The sequence below is a fragment of the Papio anubis genome, chromosome 17 (genome assembly GCF_008728515.1).
Source record: "Papio anubis isolate 15944 chromosome 17, Panubis1.0, whole genome shotgun sequence".
In the NCBI taxonomy this organism is placed as follows: domain Eukaryota; kingdom Metazoa; phylum Chordata; class Mammalia; order Primates; family Cercopithecidae; genus Papio; species Papio anubis.
Genome location: NC_044992.1, coordinates 9345058 through 9366979, shown reverse-complemented (window position 1 = coordinate 9366979; position 21922 = coordinate 9345058). Strand labels below are relative to the sequence as shown.

The 21922-nt window shown below is 47.7% G+C and overlaps 1 protein-coding gene across 1 annotated transcript in view; it reads right to left on the bottom strand.

The window, feature by feature from the left end:
* Positions 1–20373, bottom strand: part of GLP2R (glucagon like peptide 2 receptor) — a 66941-nt gene extending 46568 nt beyond the window's left edge. The window contains 4 exon segments of the mRNA XM_031657223.1: positions 3247–3368; positions 9615–9719; positions 11815–11902; positions 19449–20373. Coding sequence (XP_031513083.1) covers positions 3247–3368; positions 9615–9719; positions 11815–11902; positions 19449–19637 — 504 coding nt within the window. The 5' untranslated portion in view covers positions 19638–20373.
* Between the last annotated feature and the right edge of the window lie 1549 nt (positions 20374–21922).

The window sequence follows — 21922 nt, the reverse complement described above, 5'->3', positions numbered from 1 at the left end:
AACAATTAATCGGGGACCTCTACGAAAGTAGCTTTACTTACTAGATGTATAAATAGAATAATAAACTGTATAAAATAGAGTTGACCTTAATAAATTAACAAAAAGTTAGGTTTTTGGGTTTTGAAAGTCAAATGAAATATTACACACACACACACACACACACCAATCCAACCAAGTAGCCAATGCAGAAAAGCTACCATCACAGACACCAAAAAAACTCACAATGTCAAGTAAACTATGATCACAGCCTTAGGACTGAACCAGAGAGGCTAGGGAGGGAGAGAAGTGTTTGTAGGGTCCAGGGAAGATACTCCGAAAAGAAAAGAAACGCAATAATCACAATTATCAAAGGCCTACTGTGTGCCAGGAGGTGGATGAATCACTCCACATTCATTACCCTCTGAAACCTCACAACTAGGCCTGCAAAGCGGGTATTTTCAACCCCATCTTACAGATGCCTGCAGAGAGGCTAGGTTGCACAAGCGACATGGATAGTGTTTCTAAAACTGAACTCCTTGCCTTTCCCATCCCCAGACTTTAAACTATATAAAATATCTTTAACGTTTAATGGGAGAATATTTAAATGACTTTAGAAAGCTAAAGAATTCCAACTAAATCATGAAATAAAGCCACAATTCAGCCTGGGCAATATGGTGAAACCCTGTCTCTACAAAAAATACCAGATGTGGTGGTGTACACCTGTAGTCCCAGCTACTCAGGGAGGATCACTTGAGCCTGGAAGGTTGAGGCTGCAGTGGGCCATGATCGTGTCACTGCACTCCATCCCAGAGAACAGAGGCAGATTCTATCTCAGGAAAAAAACCACAATTTTGGGGGTGGCGGAGAGTGGGGGTGTTTTACAGGTTCAGATTAGGGCACAGAATTAGGTAGCAAAGAGCAGGTGCGGTGGCTCCCGCCTGTAATCCCAACACTTTGGGAGGCCAAGGCAGGTGGATCACCTGAGGTCAGGAGTCCGAGACCAGCCTGGACAACATGGTGAAATCCCATATCTACTAAAGATACAAAAATTAGCCAGGCGTGGTGGCGTGCACCTGTAGTCCCAGCTACTCGGGAGGCTGAGGCAGGAGAATTGCTTGAACCCGGGAGGCAGAGGTTGCAGTGAGCTGAGATCATACCACTGCACTCCAGCCTGGGTGACAGAGCGAGACTCTGTCTCAAAAAAAAAAAAAAAAAAAAGAATTATGTAGCAAAATATTGAGAACCCAAAGGGCAAGGCCTCTCCCTGTATCCTTCTTCTCAGGGAGGGGCATTTTTAAGTCTCTTCAAGGGTCCAAGCCAGAAGCCTGCGATCTTGTCCTTGACTCTACCCTCTCACAGCCGCCAGCACTAGCCAGGTCCTACTGTTTTGCTCCTTGGCAAACCTGTGAGTTCACCCTCCCACTTCTTCCACCCCGTGGGCGCTCTCTTCCCATCTGGCCTGAGTTGCTGCCACAGTTCCTGCCTATTCTCCCTGCCTTCTGCCTCCAGCATGGCCCCAGTCTCCAATCTCCATAACTAACCCATGTGTTGACAGGCTCACCCCTCTCCAATCTGCCAAAGCGAACCTGTCAACACATGAGTTAGTAATGTCCCTCCCCTACTTCAACACGCAAAGTCCTAAGTCCTTCACCGGGCACAGGAGGCCTGCATCACCTACCTCTCCTGAGGCTTCCACCTTCACCTGTGTCCTCCTCAGGCCCTACCTCACCTGCCCAGCAGCACTCAAAGTGGTCCCAGAGCCCTGCGTGTTCTTTGACCCTAGGTGCGTTTCTCCCTCTTGCTCTCTCTCTTCCTATGGCCATCTCCTTCCAGCCCTGCAGAGCAAGGCTTAAGCACTCTTCCTGGCCCCCCGTCTACATTAGCTTCCCCCTCCTCCCTGACCCTGGGCATCTGGCACTTCCCTCCCAGCAACGATCACACTGTCCCTATACCTCACGAGACTCTGAGCTCCCTGGAGGCAATATCCGCGTGCTATACCCTGTTTATTCCCAGTGCCTGGTGCAAAAACCTAACCCATCATAGATGTTTCATTACTGTGTGTGGCCTGACCATCTGAACGAAAGAAACCAAGGTGTGGCTGTAGATATCTGTCTGATCCCCAAACACCCGTTCCTCTGCTTTGCGCAGCCTGTTGCACTACGCCTTGAAGGAAAGTGAGCAGATGTTGGACAAACAGGAGGTCCTCAGGGAGAAGAGCAAGAGCCCAATGAGAAAGCACGGTGCAGAAGGACCCTGGAAAGAACACACGTGGAGAGAAGTCTGAAGCATGGATTTGTTTGTTCATCCAAAGAACCTTTCCTGGGAAGCCACGGGGATTTGCGGACCAGCTACCGTGGTAGACCCTGGGGATGGGGCAGGAATGCCTGCATAGACCGTGCTGACCGTGTATCGGGTTTTCTCCTAAGAAACTGATGTCTGATGACTAAATCCTCACAGCGTCACATGCAGCAAACATGACCCCTGTGGCATGAATGAGGAAGCAGAGGCCCAAGTTGATGAGGCAACTTGCACCAGGTTCACAGCCAGGAAGAGCAGAGTCTGGATATGAATACACGGACGGTTCCCCTGAGCATGCCACAGAGCTGTGGAAAATCCCAGGGATAAGCGACGTTTCGTTTTCCCTTTTGGGGGCTCATTAACTTTCTTACTATTTGAAATGCAAATAGGACTGGCTGACCCTAAAGACCCTGTGCCATGCCACTCCCTCGAGGCAGCAAGTCCTCTGTCACCAGTGGAGCTACATTGGGGTGAGAGGGCTAGATAACAAATAGGCAACATGTGAGAATTTCAGGGAGGGGCAGGCGCCATAAAGGGGTCAAAGTTGTGGGTGGTGGGTTGGGGGGATGTGGTAGGAAAGCAACCACAGAGGGCACCCTCTGGATCAGGTGGATCCTGGAAGATCTCTCTATGAAGGAGACATTTGGACTGAACCCTGGATGGTGAGAAGGAACCGGCCACAGTGGAGCTCAGACAGGTGCTCCAGGACGGGGGACAGCAAGCGCAAATGCCAGGATCGACCCTGGAAGACTGACTTCTCTTAGGATTTTGCAAGTCAGCCTAGTCGTGGAAGAAATTCCACGGCCGCCAAGAGGGTTGCTGCTTTGCAGGACCTTCCTTAGCTTCCCCGGGGAGAGGCGCTGGGAGAAGCCTCTTTGTGTGGCCCCTGGAGCCAGCAGGCCACTGGGGTGTCCCGGAGGAGGGTGGTTTGGACCCAGGATGCCTCCTCACTGAGCTGAGCAAACTCACGTTTTGCTTGAAGCTGTGGTTCTCGGAGCATTCGGAGTCATCCTGCCAAATATCCGTGGCGTTCTCTATCGTCTGCCAAGTCCCCTGAGCCAAACAGTGCCTGTAGGCCCTTCCTGAGCTCTCTGAAAGTAAACAAAGCTCCGGAGGAAAGGTCAGAATGCACAGCCCGTTCCCCTGAGCATGCCACAGAGCTGCGGAAAATCCCAGGGACAAGGGATTTTCACTTCCCCTTTTGGGGGCTCATTAACATCCTCACTGTTTATTTGGGATGGAAGGGAAAAACATGGAAGCTTCTCAATTTTGTAACACACCATGGTCTGCTAATGTCTGCTGTGTTTACCCAAAGTCTCTGGAATTCGAACAGCCTCTGGTGACTCAGAGATGTTACAAGCCCTCCAAGGTTCAGCCCAGCTGGGAGACGCCAATCTGCGTTCCCGATGCTTGCTAGGTGGGGCATCTCTTCCTGAGACTCATGCCATGAAGAAGAGAAAGTGGTGGGCACGTGGCTGACAGACCGGGACTGACGCCGGATGCACCATCCATGCATGAGTGTGTCCTGGGCCTAGCTCTCCTAAACCTCTAAGCTTTCCTGCGTTTTCTTTTTTTTTTTTTTTTTTTTTTTTTTTTTGAGACGGGGTCTCTCTCTGTCGCCCAGGCTGGAGTGCAGGGGCGCGATCTCAGCTCACTGCAAGCTCCGCCTCCCGGGTTCACGCCATTCTCCTGCCTCAGCCTCCCGAGTAGCTGGGACTACAGGCGCCCGTCGCCACGCCCGGCTAATTTTTTGCAATTTTAGTAGAGACGGGTTTTCACCGTGTTAGCCGGGATGGTCTCGATCTCCTGACCTCGTGATCCGCCCACCTCAGCCTCCCAAAGTGCTGGGATTACAGGCATGAGCCACCGCGCCCGGCCACCTTCCTGCGTTTTCATCAGGAACTGGGGATAATAATTACTACCAACTCTCCATGATTTGGGAAGGATTTGGGAAGAAATGAAAGGGTGTGTGAAAACGATGAGAAAAATCCCTGTGCCCAGACAGACTGCCATTGTGACTCAGTCACATCTGTCCCAGAAGGTCCTCCCACCTGGAGGATTAGAGGCTGGGCTTGCAAACGAAAAGTCAAAATCTGTTGGTCCTTCCTAGTCCTGGCCCTGCACATCATGGGCCAACAGTAACCATCTGCTGAATTTAATGAATGGACAACCAAAGGGTACAGCCCCCTGCTCCCCTGACAGCTTTGCTAGGTAGGGTGTCTCACTGACATCTCAAACAACACACTCCAAACCAAACTCTTTTTCTTCTTTTCAAAATTTGTTCCACCCACCTATTTTACCACCTCAGTGGATGGCAAACCCATCCTTCCAGTCCCCTGGCCCTAAACCTCAGACTCACCCTCCCCTTCTGTCTCTCATAGCCCTCCTTAGGTCCTCTAGCTAATCTGTCATCCCGGCCTTCTTCTGTACATGGAATCTGACTGCCACTTTCACTTCCTGCTCCCATCCCGTGGAACTATCATCTCTCACCGGGAGATGGGACTTCTCTGACAGTCCTGCCCCTCACATCTGTGGGCAACCCAGCAGTCAGAGCAAGCTGAATAAAATACCAGCCACATAGGCCGGGTGCGGTGGCTCATGCCTGTAACCCTAGCAATTTGGGAGGCCAAGGCGGGTGGATCACGTGAGGTCAGGAGTTCGAGACCAGCCTGCCCAGTGTGGTGAAACCCCGTCTCTACTAAAAATACAAAAAAAAAAAATTAGCCAGGTGTGGTGGCACATGCCTGTAATCCCAGCTACTCGGGAGGCTGAGGCAGGAGAATCACTTGAACCCGGAAGGCAGAGGTTACAGTGAGCTGAGATCGCGCCGCTGCACTCTAGCCCAGGTGACAGAGGGAGACTCTGTCTCAAAAAAAAAAAAAAAAAAAAAATCAGCCATATCACGTCACACTTCTCTCCAGATCTTCCAAGGGCTTTCTGAAAAAAACTCTTCCGGCCTTTCACAAAGCCCCCTAAGACCTGGCCCGTAACTCTCTGCCATAACCTGTTGCTTCTCTCCCCTCTTCACCACAGCCACGTCTGCCTCCTTCTCTTCATGCAACAGGCCAGCCATGGTCCCCATATAGAGCCATTGACCTGCTGTCTCCTTCCATCCTGAACACGCTTCTTCTAAAACCTTTACCTTCTTTACATCTTCACCAAAACGTCACCTTGCCATCGAAGACTTCCTTAACTATCCAGTTTACAGCTGCGACTCATCACCCCACTCCAACCTTCCCATCCCTTCCCCATCTTGTTTAACACAGATCACATTCAAACATCGTCTGCACTTATTTATGATGCTTATTGATAACTGTCTGTCTCTCCTGCGAGAATGTGAGCCCCACGAGGAGATCTTACTTGGTTTTTGTCACTAATATATCCCAAGCACTTAAAAATAATGCATGGCATACAACAGGTGCTTAATACATATTAGTTGAATGAGTGAATGGCAAGAATGTCTCTTGCCACTTGCATTGTCTGTGCTAGCCATAATGCTTTGTGCTGGGAATGCAAACATATGAAGAGGGCTCAGCTCTGGCTGGGGGAGTGCAAAGAAAAATCGCCATAAACGATTATAAATGCTAAGACAGAAGACTGCACAGGTATAGAAAAGGCCTCAGAGGCCGGGCGTGGTGGCTCACGCCTGTATTCCCAGCACTTTGGGAGGCCAAGGCAGGAGGATCACGAGGTCAGGAGTTTGAGACCAGCCTGGCCAACATAGTGAAACCCTGTCTCTATTAAAAATACACAGATTAGCTGGGTACGGTGGCACACACCTATAATCCCAGCTACTGGGGAGGCTGAGTCAGGAGAACTGTTTGAACCCAGGAGGCAGAGGTTGCAGTGAGTCAAGACTGGCGCACTCAGCCTGGGCAACAGAGCAAGACTCTGTCTCAAAAAAAAAAAAAAAAAAAAAAGAGGCCGCAGAGAGGAGAGGTCTGTAGTTGAGGGGTGAGGTCTGAAAAACCTTCTAGAAGGAGGAAAGGATGGAGCTGAGAATTGCAAGGGGCTTTCTAGGCAGAGGAGCATGGCCAGAGCCTGTGAGGAGGCCTCCTGGGCAGGTGTGCGAGCCGAGGTACTGAGTGGCAAGAGCTGGACCAGGTGCAGAGCCTGGGCGTTGCTCATTGGGCTGAAGTGCAGAGAATCCTGAATGTGGGGGAGAGTGCTAACGAGGTCTGCGGGGTCAGGCAGCAGGGGGTCTTGTATGCGAGGGGGAGACAGAATATGAATGATATTGTAGAAAGCTTTTCCAAAGGTGCCTAGAGGGGGCCAGATGTGAGGCAAGGACTCATGAGGAGGCCATGGAAAAGCAGCAGAGGGTGCTGGTGAACCCACAGCAGTGAGGGATGGAGGAAAGGAGGAGCCAGAGGACCTGGCTACCCACTGGTTGAGATGTGGGCTTGGGTGGGGCCAGGTGGACCCTGAGACCATTCCTTAGATGGGGAAGAGACGGGGAGGAGGAGAAGGAAGAGGAGTTTGTTTTCCTCTCCTCCATTTTCTACTCCTGTCTGTCCCTCAGTTTCTACTCCAATTGATGACAAGTCTTGAGCATTCCACCTCCAACACTTTTCTTTAATCTTTCTCCTTCTCTCCGCCCTCTTGCCCTTGGCCGAATCCACACCCTTAGCATGATGTTTTCTGGGACACTATAGTAGTCTCGCCACTCTCCTCCCTGCTTCCTCCATTTCTCGGTCCAATAGCTACATGCGCTCAACGTCATTCTCCCAGACTACAACTTGAGCTCCATTTTTATGCCTTAACACCTTCTGGGGCTCCACATAATCCTCCTCTACAGAAAAGAGTTTGAAACCCTAGTGACTAACACCCAGTTTCCTTCGTCATCAGCCCCCAGCCTCAGTCATCAGTTACAGCTTCTGTTTGCCATCAGGCACTCAGTGGCCAATCTCATCTCACTGCAAGCTCCGCCTCCCGGGTTCACGCCATCCTCCTGCCTCAGCCTCCCGAGTAGCTGGGACTACAGGCCAGGCGCTCCCTCTTCTGATATGACCATGCTCATTTCTCTCTCCCATCTCACAAGGACTCTCTCCTCCACTCTGTGCATTTGCACAAGTGCTTCTCTGCGCCCTTCCATGGTCTCCACATTCTCTTTTCGCTGCAGGGATCCGTTTGGATTCTAAAGATTTAGTGCACAGAATGGCAGGTGGAAGAGTAACTTCCTACCTTTTGCAAATCACACTGCCTTCACATTCCAGAAGCCCACAACCTATTTTTTTTTAAAGAGCCTTTAATTTAACTTCTTTGTAAATGTTACAGTGCTTTTTGAACACTTGATTTTCTCTTACAGTGGAATGGATCTGTGTTTTTAGCTCTTGGAAAGGGACAGGTAGACAGTGAGCAGAGAAGTGGGGATCGGCTCCACGTGCTACTGAAGAGTCTGGGTGTTTGGGGCCTCAAGACTTGAAGGAATCCAAGGGGCTCCTTCCTGGACTCAGCTTCAGCTCCCACGGACCGAGCGGCGGCTCTGCGACGCGCCCTGTGAGTGCCTTCTCGTTTACTCCTCAGAGTGACCTTCAGAATTAGCAAGTCTCCTTCCTTTCATAGATGAGGAAGCGGAAGCTCAGAGGGCTGTGGGAATTTGCCCAAAGTCTCCAAAAGTGTAAAATAGAGGGACTGGGTCTGACCTCGGGGCTCCTGACTCCACACCCAGTGCTCTTTCCCCTCACTCAGCTGTTCCCAGGGGCACTGTGCCTGAGTCATTCAGAGCCCTCCGATCCAGCGAGCTATCTCTTCCAACCTCCCTAAAATCTCACATTCTCATGCTTCTTGGGCTGATTGCCACTGGATTTCATCAGAGAACACTTCCATAAAATAGGTCAGTAACTCTCCCACCCAGAAATGGATCTTCCTTCTAAACACTCTCTCTCTCTGCTCCAGAGGCTCAAAACATTGAAACCAAAGTTGCACGATGGGATGATTAATGGGGCTGAAATTAAATATGAAAATACATCTCACCCTCTCAGAAGCTGGTTCTCACCTCGTTTTGCCTGGAGCTTTGTAACCACTTACGTTTCCTGAGAACACTTTTAGTTGTCCTTATATTTGCCGGTGGTCTGTGGTCAAAGGCAACAGGAATCTAACCAGGAATCACCTCCCTCCTCTTCCGGAATAAAATAACGAAGAGGTCGGGCTTCTGGGGCTGGTAGGGATGGGATGTTATCTGGGGTATCTAAGTCATGTTTATTTCCTTGAAACAGGATCAGAGCAAGCTAAGTGGTTACATTCTCCATCCAAGTCCCATGGGAGTTAAAAGCACTAACCCATTGGCACCTCCTTTCGATGTGAATGCAGAGGGTACTTTGAAAATCCTTCCTCCCCATCGAACAAGTCAAAAATTGTGTGGAGGTTAGCATCCCAATCTTTCTCCCTCACCTGTTTCTCCTCTCCATGACAGTGGCCATTCTTACCCCAACAGAAGCCAAATTTAGTGGCTGTTGGATCTGTACTCTAGAAGCTTTGAAGTAGGAGAGCTACTTATTTGTAAGATCTAAAAATCAAAACAATTGAACTCATGGACATAGAGAGTAGAAGGATGGTTGCCAGAGGTTGGGAAGGGTAGTGGGTGGCTGGGAGGGATAAGGGGTACAAAAAATAGAAAGAATGAATAAGACCTACTATTTGATAGCACAACTGGTTACGATCATCAATAGTAACTTCATTGGCCAGGCACGGTGCTCATGCCTGTAATCCCAGCAATTTGGGAGGCCGAGGCAGGCGGATCACCTGAGGTCAGGAGATTGAGATCAGCCTGGCTAACACGGTGAAATCCCGTCTCTACTAAAAATACAAAAAAATTAGCTGAGTGCAGGCGCCTGTAGTCCCAGCTACTCGGGAGGGTGAGGCAGGAGAATGGCTTGAATTTGGGAGGCGAAGGTTGCAATGAGCTAAGATTGTGCCACTTCACTGTAGCCTGGGCAACAGAGCGAGACTCCATCTCAAAAAATATATATGTAATAATAATAATAACTTAATCGTACATTTTTAAATAACTTAAGGAGTGTAATTGGATTGTTTGTAACTGAAAAGATAAATGCTTGAGGAGATGGATACCCCATTCTCCATGCCTATTCACATTGCATGCCTGTAACAAAACATCTCATGTACCCCACAAATATATACACCTACTATGTAACCACAAAAATATATACATACATACATACATACATAAAAATAAATGGAACATCCAGAATAGAAGAATTACAGAAGAGGAGAAGGAAGATGTATTCCTGAGAGCTTAGACAGGGACTGTGTGTGGGGAAAGAGGATTTGAGAAAAGCACTTGGTTGGGGAAAATTGATAAAAACAAGACTTATTACCTTCACTCCACCAAGGTAAGTATGAAGGGCAGGGTACAGAGACATTTCCAGGAGAAGAATGAGGCCAACATACGTACTGATCAAACGTCCCATTACAAAATACGCCTATAGAGAGAAGAAGGGTCTGATGAACATCGGTGTTTCAGCACAGGGATGCCACTGATGGAGGCAGAGGCACCATGGGAGCCCACCTTCCTGGCACTGGAAGCTGTTGTAACCTGTGCAGAAACCAGCATGGGTGGCCCACTCTCTAGATGAGTCAAGGATGGGGAATGATTTGGGGACCACAGGAATGCTGAATGCAGCCCCAAACAACGTGCATTTGTCTGCCCAACTTGACTTCTGATCAATTACGTCAATGTACACATGATACCGATTTTACTTTATTTGACATGAACTAAACTTTCACAGAAACTTGGGGACAGGAGGACACTTGGAGGCTCAGCCGGTCCCTTATGTTCCACAATCAGCTAAATAATCATCAAACCTTCACCAGTTAGATCCCAGGATACATTTACTCTGTGAATGTACAAAAAGACCAGGAGAATGAGGGGATCTACCCACTCAAGGTCCTTGGTCACACAGATCCAATACAAGTACTGTATAGTCATCTCTCTCCATTTGAGCACTAATTCAATGATCATTATTAGATACTTGGACCATCTCAAGGGATGATTTACCCCTGGCGTTTGGCAACAGGAAGCAACAATCTTAAAACTCTGCATTATGGGCCTCCCGGAATCAAATGGAAGTATTTCAGACTAGGTCCCAAACTTCTAATATTGTAAGCTCCTGACGTCCCGGAAGCTGAGCACCATTCCCCACCATCTGCTCCCTATTAGGCTAAAATGGCCAGGTTTCCAGATCACGAGGTCAGGGGATCAAGACCATCCTGGCCAACATGGTGAAACCCCATCTCTACTAAAAATACAAAAATTAGCCGGGCGTGGTGGCGTGTGCCTGTAATCCCAGCTACTCGGGAGGCTGAGGCAGGAGAATCGCTTGAACCCGGGAGTTGGAGGTTGCAGTGAGCTGAGATCGCGCTACCGCACTCCAGCCTGGGCGACAGAGCGATACTCCGTCTCAAAAAAAAACAGAAGGCCAGCTTCCTGGCATTGAAGCCCGAGAAACACCATGGTGTTATGAGCTGGCTTGGGACACTGTATCGACCTGGCTGCCAGGTGTCAGCACCTGGTAAGGCAGTGCTCACCTGAGCTGTGCATGGCATGGCTCTGGATGAAGGCCTGCCTTACCTGGACCTCAGAAAGCAGCGTTCTCCAAAACGAGAGGTGGTTCCTGCAGCTGACCTCAAGGTTTGACTACAACCTGCCCGGACCCATGAGGTCTTCAGAGGGAGCTGACAAGGGCTTGAAGCCTGGGACTGCCTTTGGGTGAAGAAAGAAAGGGAGAGTTCAGTGTCCTGTCAATCTTAAGGCCTCTGAATTAAATGATCTGAAAGAAGCCAGAGCTGGGGATTGTCCTCAGTGGGCTCAGAGGCAATGGGCCAAGATACTTTCTTCTTTTTTTCCTTTGGAGATGGCATGGTGCACGTGGCTGCACCCAAAGAGTCAGCCTGCAGACAACTATTACATATTTGCTAGAATGTTCTGAACTTAGTGTCGCCTTGGATAAGAGAAATGTTACTCTTCAGATTTAGTTAACGCCCTGGGAGATGGGGCATCCCCCACCCCCATTCCTTTAACAGATTCCCAGGCTAATATACGGCAGCTAATCATGTCATGTGATCAGGTGATGAGTGTGCCATGGCAGATGGCTTTTATCAAAGATGGTCACATCCACATACATCTGGTTTCTTATGTTTCCTTACAATGGGGCATGGGGTCTGTGTTTCTGCTCCTTTACCCTGGGTAGAGCTTTGTAGCTGTCTGACCAGTTGAACATGGCCGAAGTGATCTTGTATGACTTTCAAGGCCAAGGCATGAAAGTCTTTGGTTAGGCAGGCCCTTAAGACCCCACCATCATGCTGTATGGAAGCCCTGGTCAAGTGTAGAGGCCATGGGAGTCTTCCAGCTAAACTCCAGACATTATAGAGCAGAAACAAGCCATCCCCAGTGTGCCCTGTCTAAATTCCTCACCCACAGAAACTATGAGAGGTAATAAATGACTGGTTCCTGTTTTGAACCACTAAGCTTTGGGACAATTTGTTACACAGCCACGGATAACTAATACACATGCTTACCAGAAGGTTCCTTGAGTAAGTCTCTCAGACACGCCTGTTTGTACTGAGCCCACTTCCGAGTCGTTTCCTCAAGGAGGGATCCTGTAACCTGAGCAAACAAAAACATGGTCACCCCCAGTGACCAAGTACAGATGTGGCCTTGTTGTCACCTCACACTATGATTCTCCAACCTTCCCACTGAAGTGCCCACAGTGGCCCACAGCAAAGAAACAGCCTTTCTTCGGCATCTTATATTCTATCTTAAGAGTACATACAAATTTTACATTCACTCCATAATTTAATCATATTGACTTTAATACAAATGTGAAAAAAATTTAAAAACCTTTAAGTGAAGTTGACATTTCAAGAGTACACAATATTCTTATCCTAAACTTTTGCATCCTCCCACATGAATAGTTGCATGCTTCTGAGACTATGTAGATCCCAAAGAGAGACGCATCACACTAAGATGCAACAATGTGACAGAAGGGCCAGATAATTGCTGGAACCTGCATCACCCAGGTGTCTGCAGGTGCAAAGTCAAAGGTTCTGAGTAGACAGATTCTCTGCTCTGGAGGTGACCATGATTTTTTCTGCTCAGATTATAGGATCTTTTCTTTTTTCTTTTTTTTTTAGATGGAGTCTCAATCTGTTACCAGGCTGGAGTGCAGTGGCGCGATCTTGACTCACTGCAACCTCTGCCCTCTGGGTTCAAGCGGTTCTCCTGCCTCAGCCTCCCCGAGTAGTTGGGACTACAGGTGCACACCACCATGCTCAGCTAATTTTTTTCATATTTTTAGTAGAGATGGGGTTTCGCCATGTTGGCCAGGATGAGCTCGATCTCCTGACCTCATGATCTGCCTGCCTAACTCCCAAAGTGCTGGGATTACAGGCACGAGCAACCACACCTGGCCCGTATCTATTCTTGAGAAGTCAATTTGGAAGTGGGTTCAGTACAAAGAGAAGTCTGAGAGACTTACTCAAGCTACTGAGGACTTGGGATTTTTTCCTTTCTGACATTAACTATTTCATGCCATTGAATCTTGGAAATACAGCACGTTTTGGGCTTTCCAGATGACTGGGCTGTGTCACAGCTTCTACTTGTGTACCTGTACCACTTCTTTTTATTTCACTTTTATTTATTTACTTTTTTGAGACAGGGTCTCCTCACTCTGTTGCCCAGGCTGGAGTGTGGTAGGACAATCTCGGCTCACTGCAACCCTTGCCTCCCAGGCTCAAGTGATCCTTGCATCTCAGCACCCTGAGTAGCTGGGACTACAGGCACATGCCACCATGCTCGGCTAATTTTTGTTGTTGTTTAGATGGAGTCTCCCTCTGTCGCCCAGGCTGGAGTGCAGTGGCGTGATCTCGGCTCACTGCAACCTCCGCCTCCTGGGTTCAAGGGATTCTCCTGCCTCACCTCCTGAGTAGGTGAATTACAGGCATGCACCACCACACTCGGCTAATTTTTGTATTTTTAGTAGAGACAGGGTTTCACCATGTTGGTCAGGCTGGTCTCGAACGCCTGACCTTGTGATCTGCCCTCCTCGGCCTCCCAAAGTGCTGGGATTACAGGCATGAGCCACCACGCCCGGCCCTAATTTTTGTATTTTTTGTAGAAAGAGGATTTCGCTACATTTCCCAGGCTGGTCTCAAATTCCTGGGCTCAAATGATCCTCCTGCCTTGGCCTCTCAAAGGCCACCATGCCTGGCCTTTGATTTTAAAAAGGACTTTCTCTTCTGTTTTTCATCAGGCACCTATTGTGCGCCAGGCCTTGTGTTAAGGAGGAATTAGGATACAAAGATGAGGGAGACACAGCCCCTGCCCTAAAAAGGACTTAGAATCTGTTTCAGAGATGGCAGCTATATAACTGGCTGGCATACAAGGCCAAGGGCATTCTGGTCTGTTGTCCTTGGCTTCCCTACGAGCTTCTGCCCTGTGTGGCTCAGTTCTCTCCATTACAAACCTGAAACTAGGAGTCGTCCACAGCAATTTCCTTTCCCTTGTCCAGGTTCCATCGATCCCACCTCCTTAACGTCTCTCCTGTCCAACCCTGTCTTTCCTTTCCTCCTCTGGCCTGGGGCCACCATCCACCCTACACACTGTTCCACAGTGACAGGAGAACAGGACAGAGCTAAGCCCAGGGCTCTCCTGCCTACAGTCTTTTACTTAAGGCCTGTGGCCTCAGGATTTAGCCTCTCAGCCATCCTTGTCCCAAGTCGTGCTCCTTCATGACTTCTCATCCTTGTACTTCCCACTGGCACTCGCTTCTGCCCTCATTTTCACCTGGTGAACTCCTATTCATCCTTCAAAGCCCAACTCAAGCCCAGAGACCCTTGGCCATACTTAACCACCTGTCTCCCTGAGTCTTGAACTTGTCACCCTTCCCCTGCATGACCGATCCCTATGGCCCATCACACTGCAGTGTCATTGGTGGGCCACTTATCCATCTTCCTCCCTACTGCATAAGCTCCTTGAGGACTGAGATGTGTCTTTCATCTCTGAATACAAGCCCCCAGCACAGGGCAGGAGTTAATGCTCTTACTGTCCATTTTCAGAGGCTCAGTTGTGGGATGGAGGATGAGGAAGGGTTCAATAAATGATCTGGGCTAAGATCGCCCAGTTAAGCAGTTGGCTTTAAGGTTTTCTCTCTTCTCACAAGGGGCAACAAACTCAAATGCTTTCTAGGGCCAGGTAGACTTAGGGTTATCCCAAAAGAATGAGGTAGAACTGGTATACCAGTAGGGAGTGCAGCAGCAATCACACAGCCAACTTTTTGAAGAAGAGCTAGTGTGGTCATTAGACCAGCAGTTCCCAAACTTATTGACTCAGTAATTTTTCCACAGTACTTCCAGGCCAAAAGAGATATCTAAAGCCCCACTCATTAAGTAAGTCAGTCCAAACAACTTAATAAATATTTATGCCTTAACAGCTTAGTGCCTGCTGTGCATTGCACAACTTCTCAAGCTTTAGGATCAGATCGGATGCCACCACCTTTATTTCCTGTTCCACACTGATTTTTGTGCACTACTTGGTTTTTAATCACAGGACCTGTGGAAAACCCAGCTTTGCAAAGAAACGGCATCATCAAAAGGGAGGAGGTGAGATCTAATATTAACACCATGAATACCTTGAGCTAGTAGTTTGCATGGTGTCTGGAAAATGCTACATATCACTGTACTTCCCTTGAAAAATTAAAGTATCTCATAGCACCCCTGTGAGTTCACAGTGGTGCCCTCGGCTATACAAGCACACAGTTTGAGAACCATGCAATTATCCAATAAGTAATAATAATGGTACAATAATTGGCATTTATCCCTTGATTTCCGTTTCCTATGAGTTTGGAATCTCTATTAATATATCTCTCTGAGTTATGGCCCAAGAGGAAGCGTGTAAGTTATTAACATATTGTTTAAAGATGTAAACATCTTTAATGGCACCGTAACTGACTCTAAATCATTTTTACAAATTTAGCAGATGAGTTGCCAAACAAATAATTAGCCTCTAGAATCCTTCAGGTCATCAATGTAAGATCCACTGGGGGACACGGTACTATTTATGGCCCCAGGGACCTCCCCGGGACCTGATTAAGGAAGAGACAATAAAATCAGTCTCTGGTGTAATGTTCCCCTATCCTCCATTCTTTGCCATGGCCAATAGCCATAACCAAAAGCAGAAAAACAAACTAAAACTAAAAAGTACGGAATTTTGTCAGTCTAGGGGAGCTGGACAAACTCAGACTGTCTTCCCAGTCCTTGCCCTAAAGATATAAAAAACACAAGAGGTACATCCAAGTTCAATCACAGCCAGATTCCCAAAGTCACGAGGAAAGAAGATATACGGGTGATTTTTTTTCCAACTGGAGAAGTCCAGCTTGACCTTGGTTTCTCTTCCCTTGCATAGGCAACCAGCATCAGCAACGAACTTGGCCATAAGGGATTGAGGAAAAGGAAAGAGAAATCCTTGTACTGACTCTCTTTAAATAAATCTGTTTTTCTTTGTTAGAGAAGGAATACACTTCACTGTAGATGAAATAGAAGTCACAGCTCTGCAAAAAGGGGAGAAGGTGGAATTATCATCTCATTACTCAGAAATTACCATCTACTTCCAGATTCTTCTCTCTGTACACATTCATTCTTTCTTTTCTTTTGTAACTTCAAAGGGAATAATATTGTTTCAAAGCCTTTTATGTTTCATTAGAAGACCCATATCGTGAATATATTTCCATTTCAAGAAATAAATGATAAATGAAGTAAAGCATCCTTTTAACAGCTGCATAATATTCTATGAAAAAAAATGTGATATAATTTAGTTTTTAAATCCTCTAGCATTGAATGTCTATGTTGTTTTAAGATGTTTACTGATATAAATGATGCTGTAATTAAAATCCTCATAGTTGAACATTTGAGAGCACATCTTTATTTTCTTAGAAATTCTTTGAATTTGAATTTCTGGGTCACAGAATACACATAGTTTTAAAGGTTTTTGATTGTCAAACTGTCTACCCTCGCCAAAAAAAAAAAAAAAAAAAAAAAATTTAAAATTTTAAATATGCACCATTTTACCCTCCTGCCATCCATGTATAAAAGGGCCACAATGTGCTTCTCAAAAATCCTTTGTTTGTGTTTTTGATGCCAAAGCAACTGCTAAATAAATGAGTGTGGGAGAGGATGGCGTGGGGGATAACACTACTTCCCTGCTTGAATTTAGAAACTAAACTATCCCTGAGAATTTCTCATTAAGTGAATTTTTTGAAGACTTCCTGCCAAAACACACACCACAGTCATTTATATTCCATGCAGGGAAAGAGGCTATGAGCAGAATTCATCATCAAAGTCTTCCCAAAGCCTTGTAATAGAAACATCTAGAAAAGGAATACGGGGTTAAGATGGAGAACCAAGAGTAAGGCTATCAGAATTACAGACACACGCAGAGGACAGCCAGCCAGAAAGGCTCTGAAAACGCAGACTGGGTGGCAGAGAGTAGAAGCAGACGCTGCCAGCGGGCATGTTACTGATTATAAAAATACCAGAGTGAAAGGGCCAAGGTGTGGCTTTCTCAGCCTGGTAAGCCGGCCTGAGGCTCTGCAGATTCCGCTGTTGTAACATAAATATTCATACATCAACAACTCCCAAGAACGCTACAGAAGAAAACTCACAGGGCTTCAAACACCCCGGGTAGGCACAGCGGCTCCAGTACTTAGGAGCTACAGCATTGCAGGCAACCATTTAACTCCTCTGAAGCTTAGTTTGCCCATCTGTAAAAGGGGCTCAGTAATAACATGGGTCTCAGAGGCTTGTGTTGAGGATTAAGTAAGATGAGGTGTGAGGAAGCATGTTATGATAATATCCCGAGTGCAGTCTCAGGGCTCGGCATGTGGTCGGCCATTGTTCACATTTGTGAACAAAACTACACGATAAGCTGGGTGTGCTCACTCAGTGTTGATATGAGATATCCAGAGAATGGAAGCAAGGATAAAGGTTCTGAATCAAGTCTCCCACCACTGGCCCCACCACTAACAGACTGAAGTCCTGGGACCAGAGGCAGGCCAGGGCCACCTGCCTTAAGGATGTTCTGATCACTAGGGGAGAGGCTGCCATGATGGTAAGAATTCCATGAAACCATTCATTGGGCTCACATTTACAATCCATGAGGGCTTGAAGGCAGCCTCTAGGGGATCCTGGATGTAGGAAATCTGGCAGGGGTTATCTGTGTCTGTAGCCCCAGGCTTGCAGCAAAGAAAGCCTGAGGTGAACCCTCATGAGACCTGGTACCACAGCCTGCCCTACATGGGGGCTGGAGGGGTTTAGAATTCCAAGACCATGAACAGGGACTCACCCTGCCCATGGAACAAAGGAGGAAGACAGCCATTCCTTTTTTTTTTTAGACAGATCCTCACTCTACTGCCCTGGCTGGAGTGCAATGGTGTGATCTAGGCTCACTGCAACCTCCACCTCCTGGTTCAAGCAATTCTCCTGCCTCAGCCTCCCGAGTCGCTGGCATGACAGGTGCGTGCCACCATGCCCAGCTAATTTTTGCATTTTTTAGTAGACATGGGGTTTCACCATGTTGGCCAGGCTGGACTTGAACTCCTGACCTTGTGATCTGCCTGCCTCAGCTTCCCAAAGTGCTGGAGTTACAGGCGTGAGCTACCGTGCCCGGCCTGAGCCATTCCTTAGGCTACTTTCTTTACTCAGACGAGTGGAACTGGGGTTCCTTCCCGTCATCCTTTTATACTGCCCATAGCCCGGTATCCAAATGGAAACTTGGAAAGAGGACGAAGGTCTAATCTTCTTGGATAGAATAAAGCAAGCTACCAGCATGCCCAACTATAGAGGATAGTTAAATACATTACAACAAATCCTTAAAGCCCTTAAATATCATACCACAGATCTACATCTACTGACATGGAAGAATGTTGCTCAACTTCTCCGAGACTCAGTTTACTCATCTGTAAAAGGGGATTAACAAGAGAACCTCCGACTACAGGGTTGCTGAGAACACAGAAGGAGATAATATGAGGAATGGAGGGCACCTGGCACTCAAACCAGTGCAGAGCAAGTGCTCCATAATAATGTCAGTTGTGTTATTAGTGTATTTTGTTACGAAGAAAGCAGATTACAAAATAATATTTACAGTATGTGCCTGTGTTTGGTTTTTTTTGGAAAAAAAAAAAAAAAAGAAAAGAAAAAACTGTATGGAGACCTGGTACGGCAGCTCACGCCTGTAATCGCAGCACTTTGGGAGGCCAAGGCGGGTAGATCAATTGAGGTCAGGAGTTCAAGACCAGCCTGGCCAACCCCGTCTCTATTAAAATACAAAAAATAGCCAGGTGGTGATGGGTGATTGTAATCCCAGATACTCAGGAGGCTGAGGCAGGAAAATCACTTGAACCTGGGAGGTGGGGGTTGCAGTCAGTCAAGACTGCACCACTGCACTCCAGCCTGGGCAACAGAGCGAGACCCCATCTCAAAAAACAAACAAAAAACTGTACATAAACGATGGTAGAAAAATGTCTGGAAGTACAAGCCCCCAAGTGTGAATGAGGGTGATCTCTAGCTGTTGGAAGTAGAGTGATTTGTAGTTTTCATTTCACTTCTTTGAATCATATTTTTAAAAAAACAATTAGCATTCTATATTTTTGTAATGGAAAGGGAAAAGGAAACGGAAGGGAAATGAAAGAAAAGGAAAAGGAAAAGGAAAAGGAAAGGAAAGGAAAGGAAAGGAAAAAGAAAAATGGATTTGCTCAACCTAAATACTCAAACCTGGGAGAATACTGAAGACAAACAGAAGGATATATGTGGCAATTGTAAATGCTGTTTGCAGAATTCACATTGATGTGGGGAAATGCTTATAATATGATGTGGGGTGTGGGGGGGGGGGACCAGGATACAATGTGTTTTATACTACCTAATACCAGCTGTTGTTAAAAAAAGAAGAAAAAAAAAAGCATAGAGAAAATATTTGAGGACAATATGCCAAATATAAACAGTGATTTTGAATGCTAGGATTATGGTGGCTCATTATATTCTTAATACTGTTTTCTCTTTTCCAGATTGCTTACATGAGGCCTAAATTGCTTCTTTAAAAAAAAAAAATCAGGAAACACACACAACCGATAATAATAATAACAATAATAATGAACTGCTCTTACTTGCTTGATGGAAACCAGCAGGACCAGGGTGAGGAAGGGCCTCCCAGGGGCCCAGAGAGAGCACTTCCTGTGTAAGGAGAGAGGACTGGTCCCCCAGGGAGCAGGGATGCCCATGGGCAGCTGGGGGACGCCAGGCAGGAGTCCCGCGTTTCCTCTCCCAGGCCCTGCCCTGCTTGATCCCAGCTTCATCTTCCTCGTGCACCTTCACAAGTGAGGGTACATCTCTCTAGCAGTCCAAGATGCACCGCAGGCTGTCTCCTCTTGCATTCCTCCTGGTCCAAAGAGGAAATGTTTGCACAAATCCTCTCCACGCCGTGCCGAGAGTGTCTGAGGCGGTCGAGAGCAATCTACAAAGTCTTCAGAGTTCCTCCTCAGCCCTGGCTCATCCCCCGCCCCTACCCCCCCAAAAGCAGGGAGATTTTTCCCAGACCTTCCCTAAGTCAGCTGTGCTTTCTGAGACTTCCTCGACAGGCCAAGGAGAAAGAACAAGGCGGTCAGCGGGCTCCACCCTGAAGGTTCTGCTCAATGCACAAGGCTGGGCTGAGACAGGCTGGGGTCCGAGCTGCAGAGGAATGGCTGGTAGAAGGCGATGGGCCTCGAGCCAGTTTAGAGGCAGGTGTCTTTTTGAGGCAGGGTATTTCTTTCTAGAGCATTAAGCTTGTCCAGGCTGGGCTGAGACTAACCACAAAGGCAGAATCTCCTTGGGTCCTGTTTATGCAGAGACTGCAGGAGAGATGGTTGCTCAGCTCAGGAGAGTACAGCTCCCAACCCAGGCCGTGAAGCAAAAACCCAATCAGCGGCTTACGTTATGCCTACACAATAGCAAAACGTGTTGAAAAGTCCAACATTCACTCGTCTTGAATGCCTACTTGTTCTAAGCACACGTGGCTCAGCCCACCTGACAACCCTTTTATGGAGTTGATGATAGATCCAGCACAGGTGTACGCTCTCCCCGCAACTCGCATTGGCAACATCTTTTAATCCACCATCTTATTTCACTCAGCCTGATAATAACCCCGTGAGGATACGATGAGCTCTTCATCTGACAGCTGAGAAACATTGAGGCTCAGAGAGGTTGGATGGCTTGCCCAAAGCCACACAGCAAGTACTAGGCAGGTCTTCTGACCAGAGGTGCCTGAGCAGAGCTACTTGGGAAGGTACCCTGTCCTGCCCCTGCCCTCTCCAGTGAGTTCTTAGCAGGCTCATCGCCGTGCCTCCGAAAGGCTCTGCTTTGGAACTTCTTACCCCACCTCTCCCAGGCCAGCTCCCAGCGTCCCAAATTGGAGGCCCAGGTGGAAGGTATCTTGATTGGATGGAACAGTGAGTTAGCAAGAGGCAAGAAGAACGTGTTTTCACTTCGTTTTTGGTTTTGGTTTTGTTTTATTTTTTCCTTCCCTCTTCAAGTCAAACATAGGGGCTCCTCCTGGGTAACTTTTCAACTGGATGAATTCTGAACAGTTGGGAAAAGCAGCCGTGCTTTTCTTAATAGAAATCCCTAGAAATCTTAAAAGCTCCATGTGGCAAGATTTTAGACCTTAACAATGAAACGCTCAACTAGAACAAAGGCCCTAGAAATGGACTCAGGGTGGTGTCACCTCTGGAATCGACGTGTCATCTCTCTGGGACGGCAGAGAGACCCAGAGGGAGAAAGTACCAAAGGGATGGACTTTGGTTATTGAATGTGGCTGCAACTCTGTTCTGTGAGTGCTCATGAAAGATCATCTTCCAAGATGCATGCTGGAAGATGGTCTGTCTTGAAAGAAAATACCTGCTTTGCAAGAATATTCTGTCTCATCTCTTGCAACTTTTTCTCAAAAACATCCTTTATTTCTGAAAGGATGAAGGTTGGGGGCCGCACCTGACTTCCCCACCCATTGGGCGGGTGCCCTCTAGCGATGAAACGTGGTAAGGCCTCTTCCCTCGAGACTGGGGACCCCACCAGGCCAGTGAGAGAGCAGGACACAGGTGCTCAGACTTGGCCAGTGGCAAAGTATAGATGGAGTGATATTAACTCAGTATCACTGTCTAGCCCAGGCACATAGATTCCAGATTCTGTCTGGGGGTATTCAGGAGGTGTCTAACACGTCATCAAGAGCCTGTGTGTTTTCAGGATGCTCTGCAGAATCTTCTCCTGCCCTCACTCCTTCATCAGTGTCCTCTGCCCAAGGAGCTCCCTAAAAATCTTCAGCGTCACTGCTCCTGCCAGTGCCCCCTTCAGTGAGGGCCTGAGAGATGGTGCCCAGGGTTCTGTCTTCTAGCATCTGAGGCCCCTGGCCTCAGAACTCTGCACCCAAGTGGGATGCATGCCGCCCTCCCCATTCTGCACAGCACCTCGGCCCTGAGGCAGCCTGCCTGTGCCTCGCATTGCCCAGGGTCCCTGGAACCAGCATCTGTTTTCTGTAGTCCTTCTCTACATAGAACTGAACAAGAAACAGTCCTGTGAGGTCCTCGGGATTACTTGATTCCAGAATCCA